Source organism: Drosophila miranda, chromosome XL, assembly GCF_003369915.1.
Source record: "Drosophila miranda strain MSH22 chromosome XL, D.miranda_PacBio2.1, whole genome shotgun sequence".
In the NCBI taxonomy this organism is placed as follows: domain Eukaryota; kingdom Metazoa; phylum Arthropoda; class Insecta; order Diptera; family Drosophilidae; genus Drosophila; species Drosophila miranda.
The window spans coordinates 3,483,555-3,499,997 of NC_046673.1; the positions used below are offsets into that span (position 1 = coordinate 3,483,555).

Consider the following 16,443-nt stretch of genomic DNA (forward strand, 5'->3'; position numbering starts at 1 on the left):
TCATCTTCCTCTGCTCATACATATGTACATACATAGGCACGAATAGTAAATACATATGTACATGCAATAGCAACGGAAAAATAATAGAAACGGCAACTTTTTTTATAAAGTTAAAATTTTATTCGCAATAATAAATTTTATTTATTTATTCCTTTTTAGGGCACAGAGAAAAGAACAAAAATTTTGATTCCGTGCTTCCTTACATTATAAAATTGAGAATATTAATTATTTAGAACGTTATACATATTTAACTATAAAAATTAAATTTTTTAGGCAAAGCTACTAAGAAAATGAATTATTCATACTTTTTTAAATCTTAAGTTAAGTTTACGGCAGAAGGAAAACTTTTTTCTTGAATATACATATATGTACTTAAATTCTTGGTCAGTAGCCATCGAAATTTCTTATGTCCAACATTTCTTATGTATCTTATGAACACTCGAAAAATTATACAGCCTTTTATTTACTTTAACAGACTGAACTGTTAAAAAGTGACTGTGACTGTTGAATACTGGGCTTAAAAATCGTCTCACACCATGTCGAACTCACCGCCAATTCTTTTCTTGTAAAAGGAGCCACATCGCCTCCACCAATACATATGTTGAATTTTCGATTTCTGAATTATCAATACAATTTTTGGTAGATTGATTCATCATTTGCGTTTTCGTAGCTTCATCTTATAGTAAGACTTCTTTAAGTTCTTGAGTTACATAAAATCTATGAATGTCTACTTTTCTGAAGTTTTTGCATTCCTTTTTTGAGTTTTGGATAAGTTTATTGTCGTATTATTTAACTTTATTTAGTTTCCAGGTTTTAGTGTACATATACCTATATCGCAAACATGCAGCTTTCATTTTGTTGGTTAAAAAAGCGGGAAATGGCACATTGAAACATTATATCTAAGAATGTGGCGCTTTCCGATGCATTTTCCAATGTAAAACCAAAAGATGACCCCGGCGGGATTAAGTGTGTTTAACCATTTTTCCTGTGATAAGCCTACATAAACCTTTCTCTTGTAGAGGTCGCATTTGATATCGTTTAACGATAAATTAAATGAATTTAATGATAAATGACAAAATAAAAGTTCATTTCGGGAAAAAGCGAAAATTACCACATGAAAATGTCCGTGTCACGATTTTCTACTGTATTTGATGCGGATTCTTAAGCCAAGAACTCTTAGACAAGCTTAGTTTAATTTTTATTGCAACGCATTAAATCGTGGACGTCCTTCGTTGCAGGACAAATTCCGGGAAGGTCGTCTTAAACCAGTTGTTGTGCCAAAAAATATTGTGGAAGATACCGGAAGATTGAGGCATCCTTGGGCATTAGTATGACGTCCATCAGTAAGATTTTCCATGATCGCCTCGGGTAAAAACGGTGTGTTTTTGCGTTGGATCCTACACAATTTGAAAATCGGTCAAAAAAGGCACTCGTGTCGATTGGTTTAAGGAAATTATCCAAAAATACGGTTGTATACGCTTCAAAAGCTGAGTATAAGATCTACACAGGCAACGAATCATGGATATATGAATTTGATCCAGAAATAAAACAGTAATCGATGATAACGGTGTTTTAAAGCGAGCGAAATGCCACAAAGGACCTGTATTAGTGCCTACTACTCCTTCCGAGAGCCAAAACAAGTGAGAAAATATTTGTAAACCTTTCCAAATGAGTGTTCATCTTAGTTAGTTCGAAATTTAGTTCTCTGATAAAATCGAATGCAAATGAATTGAAAACAAATTAAAATATTTCAACAAAAGATGCGTTTGTGTGCGTATCTGATGTACGGTAGTGTAGAGTCATTCCGATTAGGTCTATGCGATCTGTCCGTCTGTGTATTTGTGCTTTGTCTGGCTAGCAAAAGTTGACTCAAGTCATTGACACATTTCTTTAATGGTGTTTATAAAAATTGGTTCTATTTAAAAGGTAGAAATTTGAATTTAAGCAAATCACCATCTCAAGCTCAGCTTTAAAGAGCAGATTTAGATATACATATGTATGTACAATAGCTGTCTGTTTAAGTGTTCATTGTCATAATGGCCGCAAGAAGTATATGTACTTTATATACGGTGATACTTAGTTCTATTTACGTATATATCATCATCACCATCAATGCATGTACTCGAACAAATGCACATATGTATGTACATAGTTATTTAAGTATCGCTATCATGTTTACCTTCCTGTGCTCACCACCACCATCTTGGACGGACCAAATTGAATGCAATGAACCGTTTTTAGTGCAAAGGCAATCTACTTCTATGAGTCCCATAATGGGGCACTGGAAAAAGTATTTTGAGGAAAAAACGACCTTTGTTAAGGGATAGTTCTGCAGGCGTCAACAGATGGTTAGGGCACTTCTTCGAGCGAATATTTTTTACCAAAGTCCAGTCCAGAGACTTGAAAAATAGATATGTAAACGAGTTAGCACACATTTTAAGCAACAACTCGGTCAATATTTGTCCACAAACAATGACACGGCAGATTCTTCGGAACCTCTTGATTATGCGAAATTCTGTTTCTGGACTCCGGCTTGTGTGCTGTTCCCTAACTCTCCCCGCTCCCACCCCCACTGCCATGTAAGGGCCGAGCCAGAATCTGCTATGTCTGAACAGGTTCTGGCCCGGCCTTCAAGCAGAGGTGATCTAAGAACTGATCGCAAACAGTTTCAGATCGGTGGGATGAGGTCAAACCAGAGAGTGTATCATGAGTTTGCATTTTTCGGCTTGTTTTTGGATTGTGCCGTCCTCAGCACTTGTGCTCGCATGCCAAGGTTGGGCGAGCTCTGCTGACAGTTGTATTATTTGGCAATCAGATTGGCCAAGTTCTGGCAGCTGCATTCAATTATGCCAAAACTTGAGGTTTAGCAAGCGGTTCAGGGTGATCTAATCTACTTAAGGGTGATCCACCCACAGCCGGTTGTCTGCTGATGGATATGGATAGGGCCCTCACCTGTCGGCTAGGCGGGCACGTCCGAGTGCGCAATCCGTTGGGGTAACCACGACAGGGACTGCCTTGTATATACACTTGGATCGTTTTTTCGGGCTGGGGCATTGCCCACTCTGCACTGACGTCGACGTGCTGCCTTTGGCCCACACCCGAGTTTCAAGCCTCAGTCCAACTCGACCTTGACCTGGACCGGTACGGGTTCGGTTCAGCCCGACCTAGCTATTCCACGGTCTTCGTTGGTTTTTTGTCCAGTAATCACTATGGCTTTTGGTAATTTGGCTATTCGCCATTCAATTGGTTTTTTCGAATATTTTTACCCAATGGTTTTACTATGCTGCTGCGACTTGACCCGGGAGTGGGTAAGTTCTTGTCCGCCAGTTTGTTTCCATAATATTCTCCATGGACTGATCATATACCACGAAGTCTCGAGGAAAAGTTTCCCATTTCATTTAGCTTTTGGAGAAGCCGTTGGGGCACTTCTTTCCTCAAGGTGAATGAAAATCAACCTTCACATTCATTGCATCGCGAAGGAAATCAGAAGCTCCAGCCTGCTTTATTTTCCAAAGCTTTGGCAGATTTCGTGTCAACCGCTTTTCATTAATCAGCATGGATCGAATTCAGATCGAGTACGACTCTATGCTTACTAACAATGATCACCTTGGACTAATTGGCATCGGAGCTACGATGAAGAATTCTGGGAAGAACACCCAGAACTGAGCTGTAATTGAGTAATTATAATCTTGGTACAAATATTGGGTTATGTAGGGTACCTACCATTGCACCTCCAGTTGCCATTTCCCATGGCTTTGACTCGGTTTACGACTTTTACGTGGAACTGCGACTGAGACCTGATCGAATTCACATTGAGTATGACACTATGCTTAGCACTGGGATAGCGAAGATCACCTTGAACCAATTGGCATCGGAGGTCTGGTTGTAGTACAGATATACTGTATAGAAACCGGCCAAAACAGAACAAAAATAACTGTAGATCAAAAACGTATTGAAATAAACAGCTTGGCCAATGGCCATGTATACAGTCTTACATTTATGTATGTACGTAAATTAAACCTGACGGGGTTATTCAAACTTTGTAAAATTATTGATTGTCTATTTGAAGGACATATGGATGTCCATAGCAGGAAAACAGTAATGTAAAAATCGCAATCACAATTCTAGTACTATCACACATATCTCTAAAATTTAAATTTAGACAAAATCAAGGACTTGTATAAAAGCTCGAAGCTGTTAAGGATGAATTTCATCGACGATGGAATTTTCGTCGTCTGAAGTTAGCCATAGCTATAATGAAGTGCGAATTTTAGTCGAGGACAGTGTTAAAATTGTGTATGATTATATCTTTTCAAATGACATTATTTCGTAATGGTTGATGTTAAAAAAACCTGTAATAAAGAGAGATTATTATACATATGTATAAATGCCCTCTAAGTTATTATTGGGGATAAGTTACCATAGTTATGACCGCGACAGCCGACATCGTTCGGATCGAGAGCACAGTGACAGAACCAATGGGTGTCCGGGGCCGGGCCAAAGAGCGCTGGAAGTACAGGGACTGAAGATCCAAAAAAAGGGGAACTTTGGATACTTTATATATACGCATCTGGTAGAGAACTTTCCAGAACTTCCAAAAATGGAAACTTCGAGAATATCGGATGTCTATTTTAAGAGAAATGAGCATTCCAAGTTGACCATTTACTCAATTTGTATAAACATACTGCATCTTTCAGGTCCAATAAAAAGTATTGTGCGACGTTAGGAAGAGCTTTTTCAATACGATAGAGGTCTGCTCGTTGAGGCTGCAAACCATATAGAATCCGATATTCTCGCAGGCCACCAACGGGTCGGCAAAACATTTCAGGAACTGGTCGAATGAAGTTCTCATCTACAAATACTGGCCTGCGTGATATATGCTTATTATCCCCATAGGCGTCATCACTAAATCCTAGTTCTCCATCGTACAGGGCCCTGCACCACCATCTCGGATAGCGCGACAACGAGTCCATGTCTACTATTCTGCAAATGCAACGACAGCAAGAACAGAGTCTGGAGATCTCGAAAGATTACCGCGTAGCGATGGTTTGTATTCTCTACTGCTGTCATGGCCATCCTGGTCAATGGCATTGGCACGTAAGGAATTCCAGGGGACAAGTAGAATTTGTACACTGTCTGAGGAAAAGACCTTTAGGCCACAGTATTTAATTCTTTTAGAATACTTTTTAGGAGCTGTGAAAGGTGGCGGTCATCGAACGCATTTCTTTGCCTTCTGCAGGTGTTGCCTGAACGGAGATCTTACTATTCGATGTTTTGGTTATTGCCGTAGAAGTGTTTTATTTTGTAGAATGAGTTCTTCTAAAGTTAGATGATCGTACAAATATTACGAAATTTAATTACATATATATAAAGAGTCAAAGAGTACTCACCACTGAATTCTTGTTCGCAACAGACAAAAAAATTCCTGGTAACTTAAATGTTCAAGGCTTCTGCGGGGCAATGTTTGTCTTTTTTCCATCCTTATCGATTCAAAGTTTTGCAGAGCCGGTATGTTTAATTGGAAAATGCGTTTTGGGCAAGTGAAGCAGTTTTTGCAACAAATTACCAGTGCTGGAAAGCGACAAAAGGACCAGAACTGTAATTTCAAAACGCTTCAAGTTCGCAGGGTATAAAAATAGTATTGGTGAAACATCGATATATCTAAAATAAATGGAAATCCCACCTGAGACGCGTGTTTTTCAACGCTTTTTTATAATCACTTCCACAGCTAATTTGTTTATTACTTCTTCACATTGCCAAGGCAGCAATTAGAATTGAAGGGTTTTGTGTGAATGGCCTTTTAGTAGTATTAAAAGCACAAGTTGGCAGCTCGTCCAACGCTTTTTTATAATCACTTCCACAGCTAATTTGTTTATAACTTCTTCACATTGCCAAGGCAGCAATTAGAATTGAAGGGTTTTGTGTGAATGGCACAATCAGCAATCAGTTGACAGCACCCGAAATTCGCGGCATAGATTTGTTATTATCTTTTTTCTTTAAACCCAAGCCTAAGATATCAATTTCTTCTATATAAATGTGGCACATTCAACTTCTTCTAAAGAAAACTGGTATGTTAAAATCGCTCTGGAGGAAGTTCGCAGGTTCTAATTATTATTTAATTATTTCAGCCCGCATAGGCAGAAGGCACTCCCGTTGTTGACATGCCAGCTAGTGTGTTCATCACTTCAGCACCCACCTTGAGCGACTCGACACTCTTGCGACTCCTGCACCTTGGGGACCGGTGGTGAAGCAATAGCCTGGTTTGAAGACCTTCTTGATGACGAGCGTTTCTTGTCCCTATTGTTAATCCCTTCCATCCCGGTAGCCTTGTTGCCGATTTTCTTAAAGTTGTCGGACGTTTTCGGCAACCAAAATACTTAAGAAATGATGCGCCGCCTTGCATATACATTTCGTTTATCTATAAATAAAATATAGAGACTCGACACTTGTGGAGAAGGTGAAGGCAAAGGCAAATAACTTGAATGCACTATACGACATGGCAGGTAGTTCTATTCTTTAGCAATAGAATCTTCCTGAAGCCACGCAATTATACGTACAAGTATCTTAGAGAAGGGCCCGACCGGAAACTACTGCAAGGAAAGTGTCATGATGATTACAGTATTAGCAAGGGCAGCACCAGCCTGACCGAAAGCGATATGGTGTCTTGGAAAGCCGACCATGCATCACTGACATGGAAGCTGACCTTTGTTGCGAAGAATTGGGAAGCTCTCAGGTAAGCAGAAAGTTGTAAAGGAAAAGGTACGCAAACTGCTGCCGGAGGAACTGTCACTTCCTGATGCACAGCATCCGTTGCAAGAACTCCTGATTTCCTTGGAGCAATTTCCGAGTAAGTAACGATGACGGAACTCACTGAAGATATTCCGCAGGAGGCTGCGAAGGAGGCTCGCGTTGCGTGTCGGTCGGCCCCCAGGCACAAGCCGCTGTCTATCTACCGCCGCTACGCCCCTCAAGCGGTCAATCAGATGTTTCATCTGCAATAGATGGAGGTGTGGAAGGAGTATTCCCAGCTGAACTGAAGCTTGAAGTGGCCAAAGGGTCGCGAATTCAATTGCATTTTGAGCGATGTACATATGTATAAGCTGTCGTAGTCTTTGTCCATTGGGTCTCACCGTCCAATAAAACACATACATACTCGTATATGCAAGTAGTCAAAATATGAACTTTGAGACGAACGTTTTACAGCTGCGATAAGATAGAAAACAAGCACTAATACTTCAGGCCAGAGATAATATTAAAGAATAATGCTTAAAGGCGGGCCATTACACTCAAGTCTGTGCAGTATCAGACGACTTCACTTGGCATTTCTAATAGGAATACAAATATCTAACTTGTTGTCTCAGTCTTAATCACAATCCAGAACGAACGCAATTGAAAACTGACCAGCTCTATGGTAATGCCACAGACGATAGTCGTCTCTACCTACTATACACGAGTGTACGCATGCCTATATTAATATTCTTATATACGTATGTGATGCACATGTTCTATGTGGGTCAACGTCAACCTGATTGCTGTTGTTGCCGTAAAACTCGTTTTTGGGCCTGACAATGCAGCCATATCAGAACGCGATGCAATGATAGCTCGCGTCAAGTGTGCGGTGCACTATCATTGAGTGATCATTGAGTTTTACAAACGGTTACCTACACCTGGTTGGGCATAGGTGAATCTGCGGTCATTACATTCACCTCCGCAATATCACAGCAAATGTGGCTGTGGTGGCTTTTATTCTTCTGCTTAAAAGATTGCTTGCAATTCTTTTTGAAAATTAACCAGTGGCCAGAGATCATTGGCGGCAAGCGCCCAAAATACGATCACTCGGTAAGCGGATGTTATTTGCCTTCTCAGCTGATTTTCAGTTGTTGACGGCAATGATTAAGCTGATTAAATGGGTAAGCCAAGACGCTTACAATAATAACTTTTAATTGCAGATAAAGTATAGAGATCATGTACTTGCATGCTGGAAATCTCCCTGGGAGTTCTTGGTACACAGTACACGGCTCCCACATTCTTGGATAGCATGGACATCTTGGATCTCTGTAGGATACGAGTAGGTTTCTAGGTGAAATGTGAAAACTTCCGCCCATATTTCCTAACCCAACGGAAGCGGAGGGCATCCAGAGTGCGACTTGATTTGGGGCTGGGGCTGGGGCTTGCTCTGTTATCTGCCGAGACAGCTGCGAAGTAATTTTTCTTAGTTGTGAATTAGTTGCAAACGAGATCTATTGCCGAGCAGATAGCAAACTTGTCAGACTAACACTCCAAGTTTTATATATTTTTTTTGTTTAGCAAGTGTTCGTAACTTGTAGCCGGAGGATCAGTAAAGGGAGTACATTTTTTTATTAATTGATATCGCGATGAATACGTGGGCTTTGATGGCATTCGCCCTGTGGGCGCTGTTCCTGCGATACCTCCCGCAGATCCTCACTTTCCTGAGACTGCAGCGCTTCGCAAAGACCCTGCCCGGACCAAGTGTGTCCGAGCTGATAGCCAATGTGAAGAAGGGAGGTGAGTCCTTGGATGGAGTTCTTAGATAGCTCTATTAGTGAACTCTAATCCTTACGTTATTTTCCCTAGAGATCCTCAACTGGCTGAAGGAGCTGCGGGAACGCCATGGGCCCGTTTTTCGCATCTGGTTCGGCAAGGATCTGATGGTGATGTTTAGCGACCCGGAAGATATCAGACAGTTGCTGGGCAACAACTCCCTGCTCTATAAGTCGCGCAACTACGCACTCCTCGAGCCCTGGCTGGGCAAGGGCCTGCTTACCAATGGCGGCGAGTCCTGGCACCGTCGCCGCAAGCTCCTCACCCCCGGCTTCCACTTCCGCATCCTCAGCGAGTTCAAGGAGCCGATGGAGGAGAACTGCCGGATCCTGGTGAGCCAGCTCAAGGAGCGTGCCAATGGCGAGGCCTTCGACATCTATCCCTACATCACGCTCTTTGCCCTGGACGCCATCTGCGAGACGGCCATGGGGATCAAGAAGCATGCCCAGTTGCAGAGCGAGTCCGAGTATGTGAAGGCTGTCCAGACGTGAGTAGTTCTACCGATCCCTTAACTAGCCTGAATGTTAGTTTAACTGACTGGACTATCCCTCTCCCCTACTAGCATCTGCCGGGTGATGCACAAGCAGAGCTTTTCCTTCTGGCAGCGCCTCAACATCTTTTTTAAATACACCCAGGCGGGGCAGGAGCGGGACGGCGCTCTGCGCGTTTTGCATGACGAGACCAATCGCGTGATCCGCCTGCGGCGGGAGCAGCTGGTTAAGGAGCGTCAGCTGCAGCAACGGACCGAGGCCGCACAGGACGATGTGGGCAGCAAGCGGCGTCTGGCTTTCCTTGACATGCTGCTGCTCACCCAGCTGGAGGGCGGCGACGAGCTCAGCGACCGCGACATTCGCGAAGAGGTAGATACTTTCATGTTCGAAGGACACGATACTACCAGCTCAGCCATAGCCTTCGCCCTGAGTCTGCTCTCCAAGCACTCGGAGGTGCAGCAGCGTGCCTACGAGGAGGCTCGCGATCTCGAGGGCCGCGAGAAGGAATCCATGCCATACCTGGAGGCGATCATTAAGGAGACGCTGCGACTGTATCCCTCTGTGCCGTTCTTCTCGCGCAAGGTCTTCGAGGACATACAGGTGGGCAAGCACACCATACCAAAGGGTGCCTCGGTCAACTGTCTGATCTACATGCTGCATCGCGATCGCAACAACTTTCCGGATCCAGAGCGCTTTGATCCTGATCGCTTCTACCTAAACGAGAAGCAGATGCATCCCTTTGCCTTTGCCGCCTTCAGTGCGGGTCCCCGAAACTGCATAGGTAAGATCATCCACTTGGGGAAGTGGACCGGGGGTTGAGGCATCACTGTGTCCGGTACTTAGAGAGTATTCCTGCTAGGCTTGCTCGTGTCTCTGTCTACATCTTATCTCAGCAGGCTATCTCTGTCAAGATCGAACCCCACCTCAACAATTTTAAATATTTGATGTACCAATCAAAATACTCACACTCGGATCAGTAGGCACTGTCGCGTCAGACAGTCTCACTGATTTGATGTGCTCGATGGCGATTCCATGCCAGTACTGTTCCAAAGAGTTTCGTTATATCTAATTCAGATTCAAGTTCAATCTACGACCAATGAGAGTCTATGAGGGAATCAGAGTACCGGATGTGATGAAGGTCGAAGTACTCGCTATGGTCTTATGTCGACAATTTCTTATATGCTTTATTCAGGTCAAAAGTTCGCCATGCTGGAACTCAAGTGCTCGCTATCCAGCCTCCTGCGCAGCTTTCAGTTTATGCCCGATGAGGATCACCAGCCCATTCCCCTGGCAGAGCTGGTAATGAAGAGTGGCAACGGGGTCCGACTGCGCATACAGCCACGAAGCCACAACTGAAACATCTCGGATCATCTGCCCCAAGCTTCAACTCGTACTTGTATTTGCTTTATTAGCTTCTGGCCTTAGTCTAAAATAAAACGAAAAAAGTCTAAAAATAACGAGGGGGAACGTCGTGGGCCACGGCGAAGGCCGCGGCTCTTCTTTATACCCTGTACTCAGTCAGTACATGTATATGTGAGCTTATGATTTATATAATTTATACAATATATTTTTTATGTCGTTTGGTATCGCTGTTCTATGACCATATCGATGCTGATCAAGAATATTTATACTTTCTGGCGTCGGAGACGCTTCCTTCTGAACGTTACACACATCCACTTTCGCCACAAATCTAATATACCCCAATACTCGTTGAGTGTCGGGTATAATAAACATGAAATGCAAATAGCACTCGCTATCAGGGATCGTGAGCAGTTCTGAACACCACTGAGACTCCAAATGAGACTTTGGGTGGGTCAGTGGGGTATCAGTGGGTCAAGAGCATAATTATAGAACCCCAACCTTGGACTAGAGGAAATGATTATTTCAATTATGTTGTTTTGTTTTGTTTATTTCGCTTTGAACTATGGAAAATACAATCGATCATATACATATACACGCAGATAGAGGTATACGCATACATGTATATATTTATATATATATATATATATATATATATGTTTATATATATGTAGGTTCGGTTTTAATTATTGTTAACATCCAAAACCAACGAACAGTTGTGTTGTCCTCTCGGAAACAAAAAATAGATATATGTATATGTATATATATTTACTTGTATATTAGGTATATAGACATACTTATTGCTCTCCAAGGTCCTCTCCCTCTGTCTGTTCCTCCTCTCGCCTCTTTGTTTGTGTGTTCCCTGACAATTCCTTAAGCTATTTTACCATCCAATCCATCCGAACCGGTCCAATCCGAACATGGGACAAAATTCGCTTTGCTCAAATTTTTGTTCACTTTTTTATAGTATAACTAGTTAAATTCCTTTACAATAAATAGATGTATCTGTGTCTGTGCTGGCTGTCTGATCATACAAGTAGTTGATTGATTGGTATAGTAGATATAGTACATACACATACACATGGTATTTCTTCCGTTACTTTCTGCTTTACTTTCCTTCGTATTCGTATGCTACATTTCCTACCTAGATTGCCCTCACTTGCCTTTAGTTTTTTCTTATTCTTACAGCTTAGCTTGGTAATTTCTTCTACTTTTACCTTCTACCTCCTCCTTCTGTTCTGTTGTGCCCTCAATATACAAATATTCCCCGAAAGGAAGTCAAGTCCTGTTCTATATATGTATGTATATATCTATATAGGTATCCATAGCTGGCATGGTAAGCGAGTTAATTTTTGTTGCTTTCGGCTTTGTTGCTGCCTTAAAGCTGAACAGGAAACAATGTATGTATTGGAATAGTTAGTGGCGGCTAATGATATGATTGTGGCTAGAATAATGTTCGATAAATACAGTTAAGATTTGCATAGGGATATATGTATGTATCTTCTTGCTTATATATATAAAACATTTGACATCTATGAACGGCTCTCTTTGAGGCGTTTTAGTATACTGGCAGACTACATTAACGAAGAGCCGATGGAACAAGGAATTGATCTATAATTGTGATCAACAAATTTTGCAAAAAAAGGAGCTCCGCAATTGGAACTAGGGATATCGGAGCTGTACGTACATATATTAAAATAATTATTTATTAGATACTGCATATATCCGTGCAGATGGTAGAAAAGGGTGTGAAACTTTAATCTGTTCTCGCGATTTATCAATTTGAGGAATCGTTGAAAGTTCAGTTGGAACTGTGACTGACGATAGTTTCGGCTGTTCTAACTCAACGGAGTGCTTAAGCAGACATGTTGTGTATTTATGGGGTCCGCTTGGGGCATACTTGCAGACTGAAGGAAGAGCAATTCAATGAAATGACATTGTGCTGGAAAACATTGGAAACTTATGTGAGGAATGTGTTATCGGTTCTGCAAGGATACTTGAGGATATACATATTCAAGTTATACATTCGTTATAACAATACATATATTCGAGCTTTCAGTAGCCTTGCAGGTAATGCTAATGAATCAGTAGTATTGCAAAAATGTGAAATCTTTTTTTTTTTTGGGTGCAGGAGCAGCCTGCGTTAGTCCAGTTTCCGCGCTTATAGTGAAACGAGTCTGGAGCTTTAAGTGTGGCTGCAATGCGAATGCAACTTCTCTAGGCTTGATCTAAGCTGTCCTGGCTGGCGGATCACAGCCAGGGTATACATATGGTGCGGCATACGTCTCGCCTGTGGGGGTGTGGATGCGGTTCCTCACCCATATGTCCACCGCCTCCGCCTCCGGCAGCCACATCGCCCTTGCCACCACCGCCGCCACCGAATTTGAAAAATGAACTCCTTCGTCAGTGTTTGTGGTGGGCCTGAGGCGAAGGGCCCGCAACGGAGCCAGAGCCAGAGCCGGAAGGGGATCCGGGACCAGAGCCAGAGCCAGAGCCAGAGCCAGGGCCAGCCTCCGCCTCCGGCATGGACTGCAGCACAGCGGCGACGCTGCCATAGCTGGCGCGCTGCTGCGACTGCTGCGCTTGCTGGTGCGAGCTGGACTGGGCCCCCGTCAGGGTGGAGGCGCGGGCCAGCCCGGAGTGCCGCTTGGGGATGACGAAGGGCGGCGGCGGCTGGGGAGTGTACTGCGGCGGCGTCGAATTGGCCGAGGCCTGGCGCACAAAGGTGCGCGTCGCCTGTTGCTGCTGCGCCTGCACGGAACCACTGCGAGCAATGGCCCCCGTCCGGGGCGGTATGGCCGGCGGGGGGCCGGGTGGCGGTCCACCCAGTCGTTGCTTGGGCGGCGGTGAGCTGATCGAAGCCAGGCTTTCCGTCGAAGGCTGTGAGGGCACACGGGGCGGCAACTGCGGCAACTTTCCATGAGGCGTGGGACTCACTGTGGTTGTCGCTGTGGCTGTGGTGGGTTGAGTGGGTGTGGGAAGTGGAACTGGAACTGGAGCTGGAACTGGAGCTGGAGCAGCAGTCACTGTGACTGTGGAGGGCATCCTGGCCTGCGGCTGGACTGTGGACATGGTGATTGTCGGTTTCTGCATGGGCACCGTGTGCCGAATGGTGATGTTGCCGCCCTGCTGCTTGCCGCTGCTGCGGTTCTGGGCGTGACTATTAGCTGGAGCCGTGGCTGGTGGCATTTGCTGATGCTGATGCTGTTGCTGCTGCTGCTGCGACTGCTGTTGGTGCTTTTGCTTCTGCTGGGCGTGTATGTCCTGGATTTGGGGCGTGATTACAACTGGATTCTTTTTCTGGTCCTGGCCGGCAGCCACGTAGGAGAAGACACACAGCACCGAATAGCAGATCTGGTCGGACTGCCAAATGGTGAGGCGGCGGATGGTGGATGTTCGGCGGGGAAGCAGGGGCGTATAAGTTATATTTTAGCTTTTCTTCTAGTGGTTGGTTCTTGTGTCTGTATCTGTGTCTGTGTCTGTGTCAGTGGCTGTGGCTGAGGTGTTTTCATGAACAGTGTCAGTTGTGGTTGGTGGTGGTGGCTGGGTGGTTTGGAAGTGGCAGTGGTGCTTGCACGACACAACAAGGCATAAACAAGCAAAAGGCTCCCGCAAACGCAAACGGAAGCGGAAACGCAAGTGGAACCAAACCGACCAAAGCCGACCAAAAGCATGCACTCTTTGGAGCAATGGCCAACGACAATGCAACGGAAAACTCAACGAAAATTAAACGAAAAGCCAAAGTCAGAACCAAAAAATCATTTCGCCCGAACTTTGTGATACAACACTGTGTATGCATGTACATATGTATAACCTGCTCTTGTGGAATATGTTTTGATTGTTGTTGTTGTGGAGGAGGTAGGAAGATACAATTATAGATAAGAGTATATAAAACGAATGTTGAATTTATTTACATCAGATTTTAAGGCAGCATTCAATTCACATTTTCACTTTGGAATTTCGTACTGGGTCTCCACAGGCAACGATCCATCCTTTGGATCCATTTGTCCCTTGGCTGCCAGCGCTCTCTGGGTCCCATGCTGGGGGGCGGAGGGGACTGTACCTCGGGTCCCCTTCAGATGACAGATGTAGGCAAACTGCACGGAGGTCACGCGATGGAAGCTCAAGACTATTTCCGACGCCTTTGTGTTGATTCGTTGGGGGTTGGTTTCGGATTCGAATTCGGATTCGGATTCGGATTCAGTTTCACGTTTATTTGAGTCGATGTGAAAGGTCGTGTGTGTTTCGATGATATTGTTAATGAGATGTGTGGTGTCGAGTTGTGTTGAGTGGAGTTGAGTGGAGTGGAGTATAGTAGAGTGGTTGGTATGTGTTGTGGTTGTTGCAGGCATATTGTTGTTGTTGTTGTTGTTGTTGTAGTAGTAGTAGTTGTTGTAGTTTACATAGAAATATATTCACAAAGAAAACGAATGCAAAAACAAACGAAAGACGTGAATGGAAAGAAAAGAAAACCAAAAATCAAACAGATTATCTTAATATGGTACATACACAAACTGTTTGGTGCATTTCAATTTCAATGTGCAATTATTATACAGTAAATATACATAGTAGGTTGGATCACAGAAAACCCTTCTTGTGCGTGGGATTGATTGAACGATGCTCAAGCAAGTTTATGTACAAACAGTCGCCCAATAAACAAAACTTCTCAAGGAAGAACAGAGTGCGTATGATGATGTATGGTGTGGATGATGGTGGTAGAGAGTGCTGGACGGATGTGGTGGCCATGTGGTGAATCATGGTGGAAACATTTCGCTTACCATGCTCGACTGATACTTCCGCTGGATGAGATTGCGCGTCTTGGGGTCTGAAAGTGAAAGAGCAAAAGTTTGATCAGTTGTATTGCGGCTGAGGCGGACCCAGATCGGATCGGTTAGCTTGTATACAGTACTTACTGTACTCCTCCAGCACAAATATGCCGCCCTTCTGGGTGAAGCACTTGCGGATGTGGTCCAGCCGCACAAAGAACTGAAATTATGGTCGGGAGAAGACGGTTAGTTTAGCTTTGCTGGTTCACATGCGGTTCGGATAAAGGCTCCGTCACTGAACAGAACGCAAGATTGGAACGTAACGCAAGGGAACGTAACGCAACAGAATGAAACGGAACCGAACAAAATCCAACTAAATGCAAATGATAAGGCGGAAAACCGAAAAGCTTTCACACAAAACTTTGTTCAACAAAGAGAGAGAGAGAGAGAGAAAGAGGCAGATATGTAGAGGGAGGTACAGAAGATAGAGGTAGCGCACACGGGTGATAAATTATAGCATTGGGGTAACGTTTTTCGTTCTCTTTCAATTGGTTCTTTTATTTGACGTGTGGGTCAAACGTACTGCTACGCAACGAAATTAAACGGAACTTAATGTAACGGAACAAAAAAAAAGAAATAAAATTGTAAGCGACACGCGGCAAACAGGCAAGCAGGCAAACAAAAACTTAGTGATACGCAAGCACATGGGCCGTCACTCATCATCATGCAGGGCGTGAGAAGCTTTAGGTACAAGTGCAGTCAACGACATCTACATATATATATATATATATATATATATATATATATATATATATATATATGTATGTAAGTACTCAATACACACAACATGCATCTAGTGTGGTGGCAGTTATTAGTGCATAGGAGATAGAGAAAAGGAACGGAATGGAACGGAACGGAAAAGAACAGAACAGAACAAAAGGGAACATAAGGAACCAGAACTGAACAGACCGACACAGATGGAGCGCAAGATGAAATGAAACGGTATGGAACAAAAGCTAAGACTGAGATGCAGAGATTGAGAGCGAGAAATAGAGATATAGAGAGAGAATGCAGAAAAATCAAATAAACTTCTTGTTAATTTGTTTGGTTTACTGATTTTTACTTTAAAAATATATATTTCTCCACATATCGCTTTACTATACATATGTATATATGTAGATAGATATGTATGTATGTATGTATATATATTGATTACGGAATTTATATAATTTTTTCGGTTGTTTTTTATATTTTGTTTTGGGTTC

The 16,443-nt window shown here is 43.3% G+C and overlaps 2 protein-coding genes and 1 long non-coding RNA gene across 17 annotated transcripts in view; 1 reads left to right on the plus strand and 2 right to left on the minus strand.

Annotated features, from left to right (window-relative positions):
- Positions 1-303: 303 nt before the first annotated feature.
- On the minus strand, positions 304-10,246 carry LOC117186620. 3 transcript variants are annotated; one of them, XR_004471605.1, is made up of 6 exons: positions 10,020-10,246; positions 5,391-5,571; positions 4,421-5,319; positions 3,724-4,352; positions 2,953-3,667; positions 305-1,397 (listed from the first exon to the last, which is right to left on the minus strand). It is a non-coding gene; the product is annotated as an uncharacterized LOC117186620 (long non-coding RNA). The 3 variants fall into 3 exon arrangements; XR_004471595.1 differs by having other exon boundaries at positions 304-3,667; XR_004471596.1 differs by lacking the exon at positions 10,020-10,246 and adding an exon at positions 5,684-7,451 and having other exon boundaries at positions 304-3,667.
- On the plus strand, positions 8,212-10,510 carry LOC108164939 (probable cytochrome P450 4s3). Its single transcript, XM_017300927.2, has 4 exons — positions 8,212-8,526; positions 8,596-9,049; positions 9,125-9,834; positions 10,246-10,510. Exons 1-4 carry the CDS (start codon positions 8,376-8,378, stop codon positions 10,407-10,409), a joined length of 1,479 nt encoding a protein of 492 aa, XP_017156416.1. The 5' UTR covers positions 8,212-8,375; the 3' UTR covers positions 10,410-10,510.
- Positions 10,511-11,083: 573 nt separating this feature from the next.
- The window catches only part of LOC108163638 (MAP kinase-activating death domain protein), a 28,069-nt gene continuing 22,709 nt past the window's right edge, over positions 11,084-16,443 (minus strand). For 9 of the 13 annotated variants that reach the window (XM_033387611.1, XM_033387612.1, XM_033387608.1 and 6 more), the window contains 3 exons: positions 15,326-15,398; positions 15,191-15,237; positions 11,084-13,775 (listed from right to left, as the gene is read on the minus strand). In XM_033387611.1, coding sequence (XP_033243502.1) covers positions 12,816-13,775; positions 15,191-15,237; positions 15,326-15,398 — 1,080 coding nt within the window. In that variant the 3' untranslated portion in view covers positions 11,084-12,815. Of the gene's footprint in view, positions 13,776-14,291; positions 14,555-15,190; positions 15,238-15,325; positions 15,399-16,443 lie in introns of those variants that run through there. The other 4 variants (XM_017299075.2, XM_017299067.2, XM_017299058.2 and 1 more) reach the window with 1 other exon arrangement.

Bases quoted from the DNA above. Each gene is read 5' to 3' on its own strand.
- LOC108164939 (XM_017300927.2), top strand. From the start codon at position 8,376: ATGAATACGTGGGCTTTGATGGCATTCGCCCTGTGGGCGCTGTTCCTG. The intron at 9,050-9,124 runs GTGAGTAGTTCT...CTCCCCTACTAG, and splicing joins TATGTGAAGGCTGTCCAGAC to CATCTGCCGGGTGATGCACA. The intron at 9,835-10,245 runs GTAAGATCATCC...TGCTTTATTCAG, and splicing joins GGGTCCCCGAAACTGCATAG to GTCAAAAGTTCGCCATGCTG.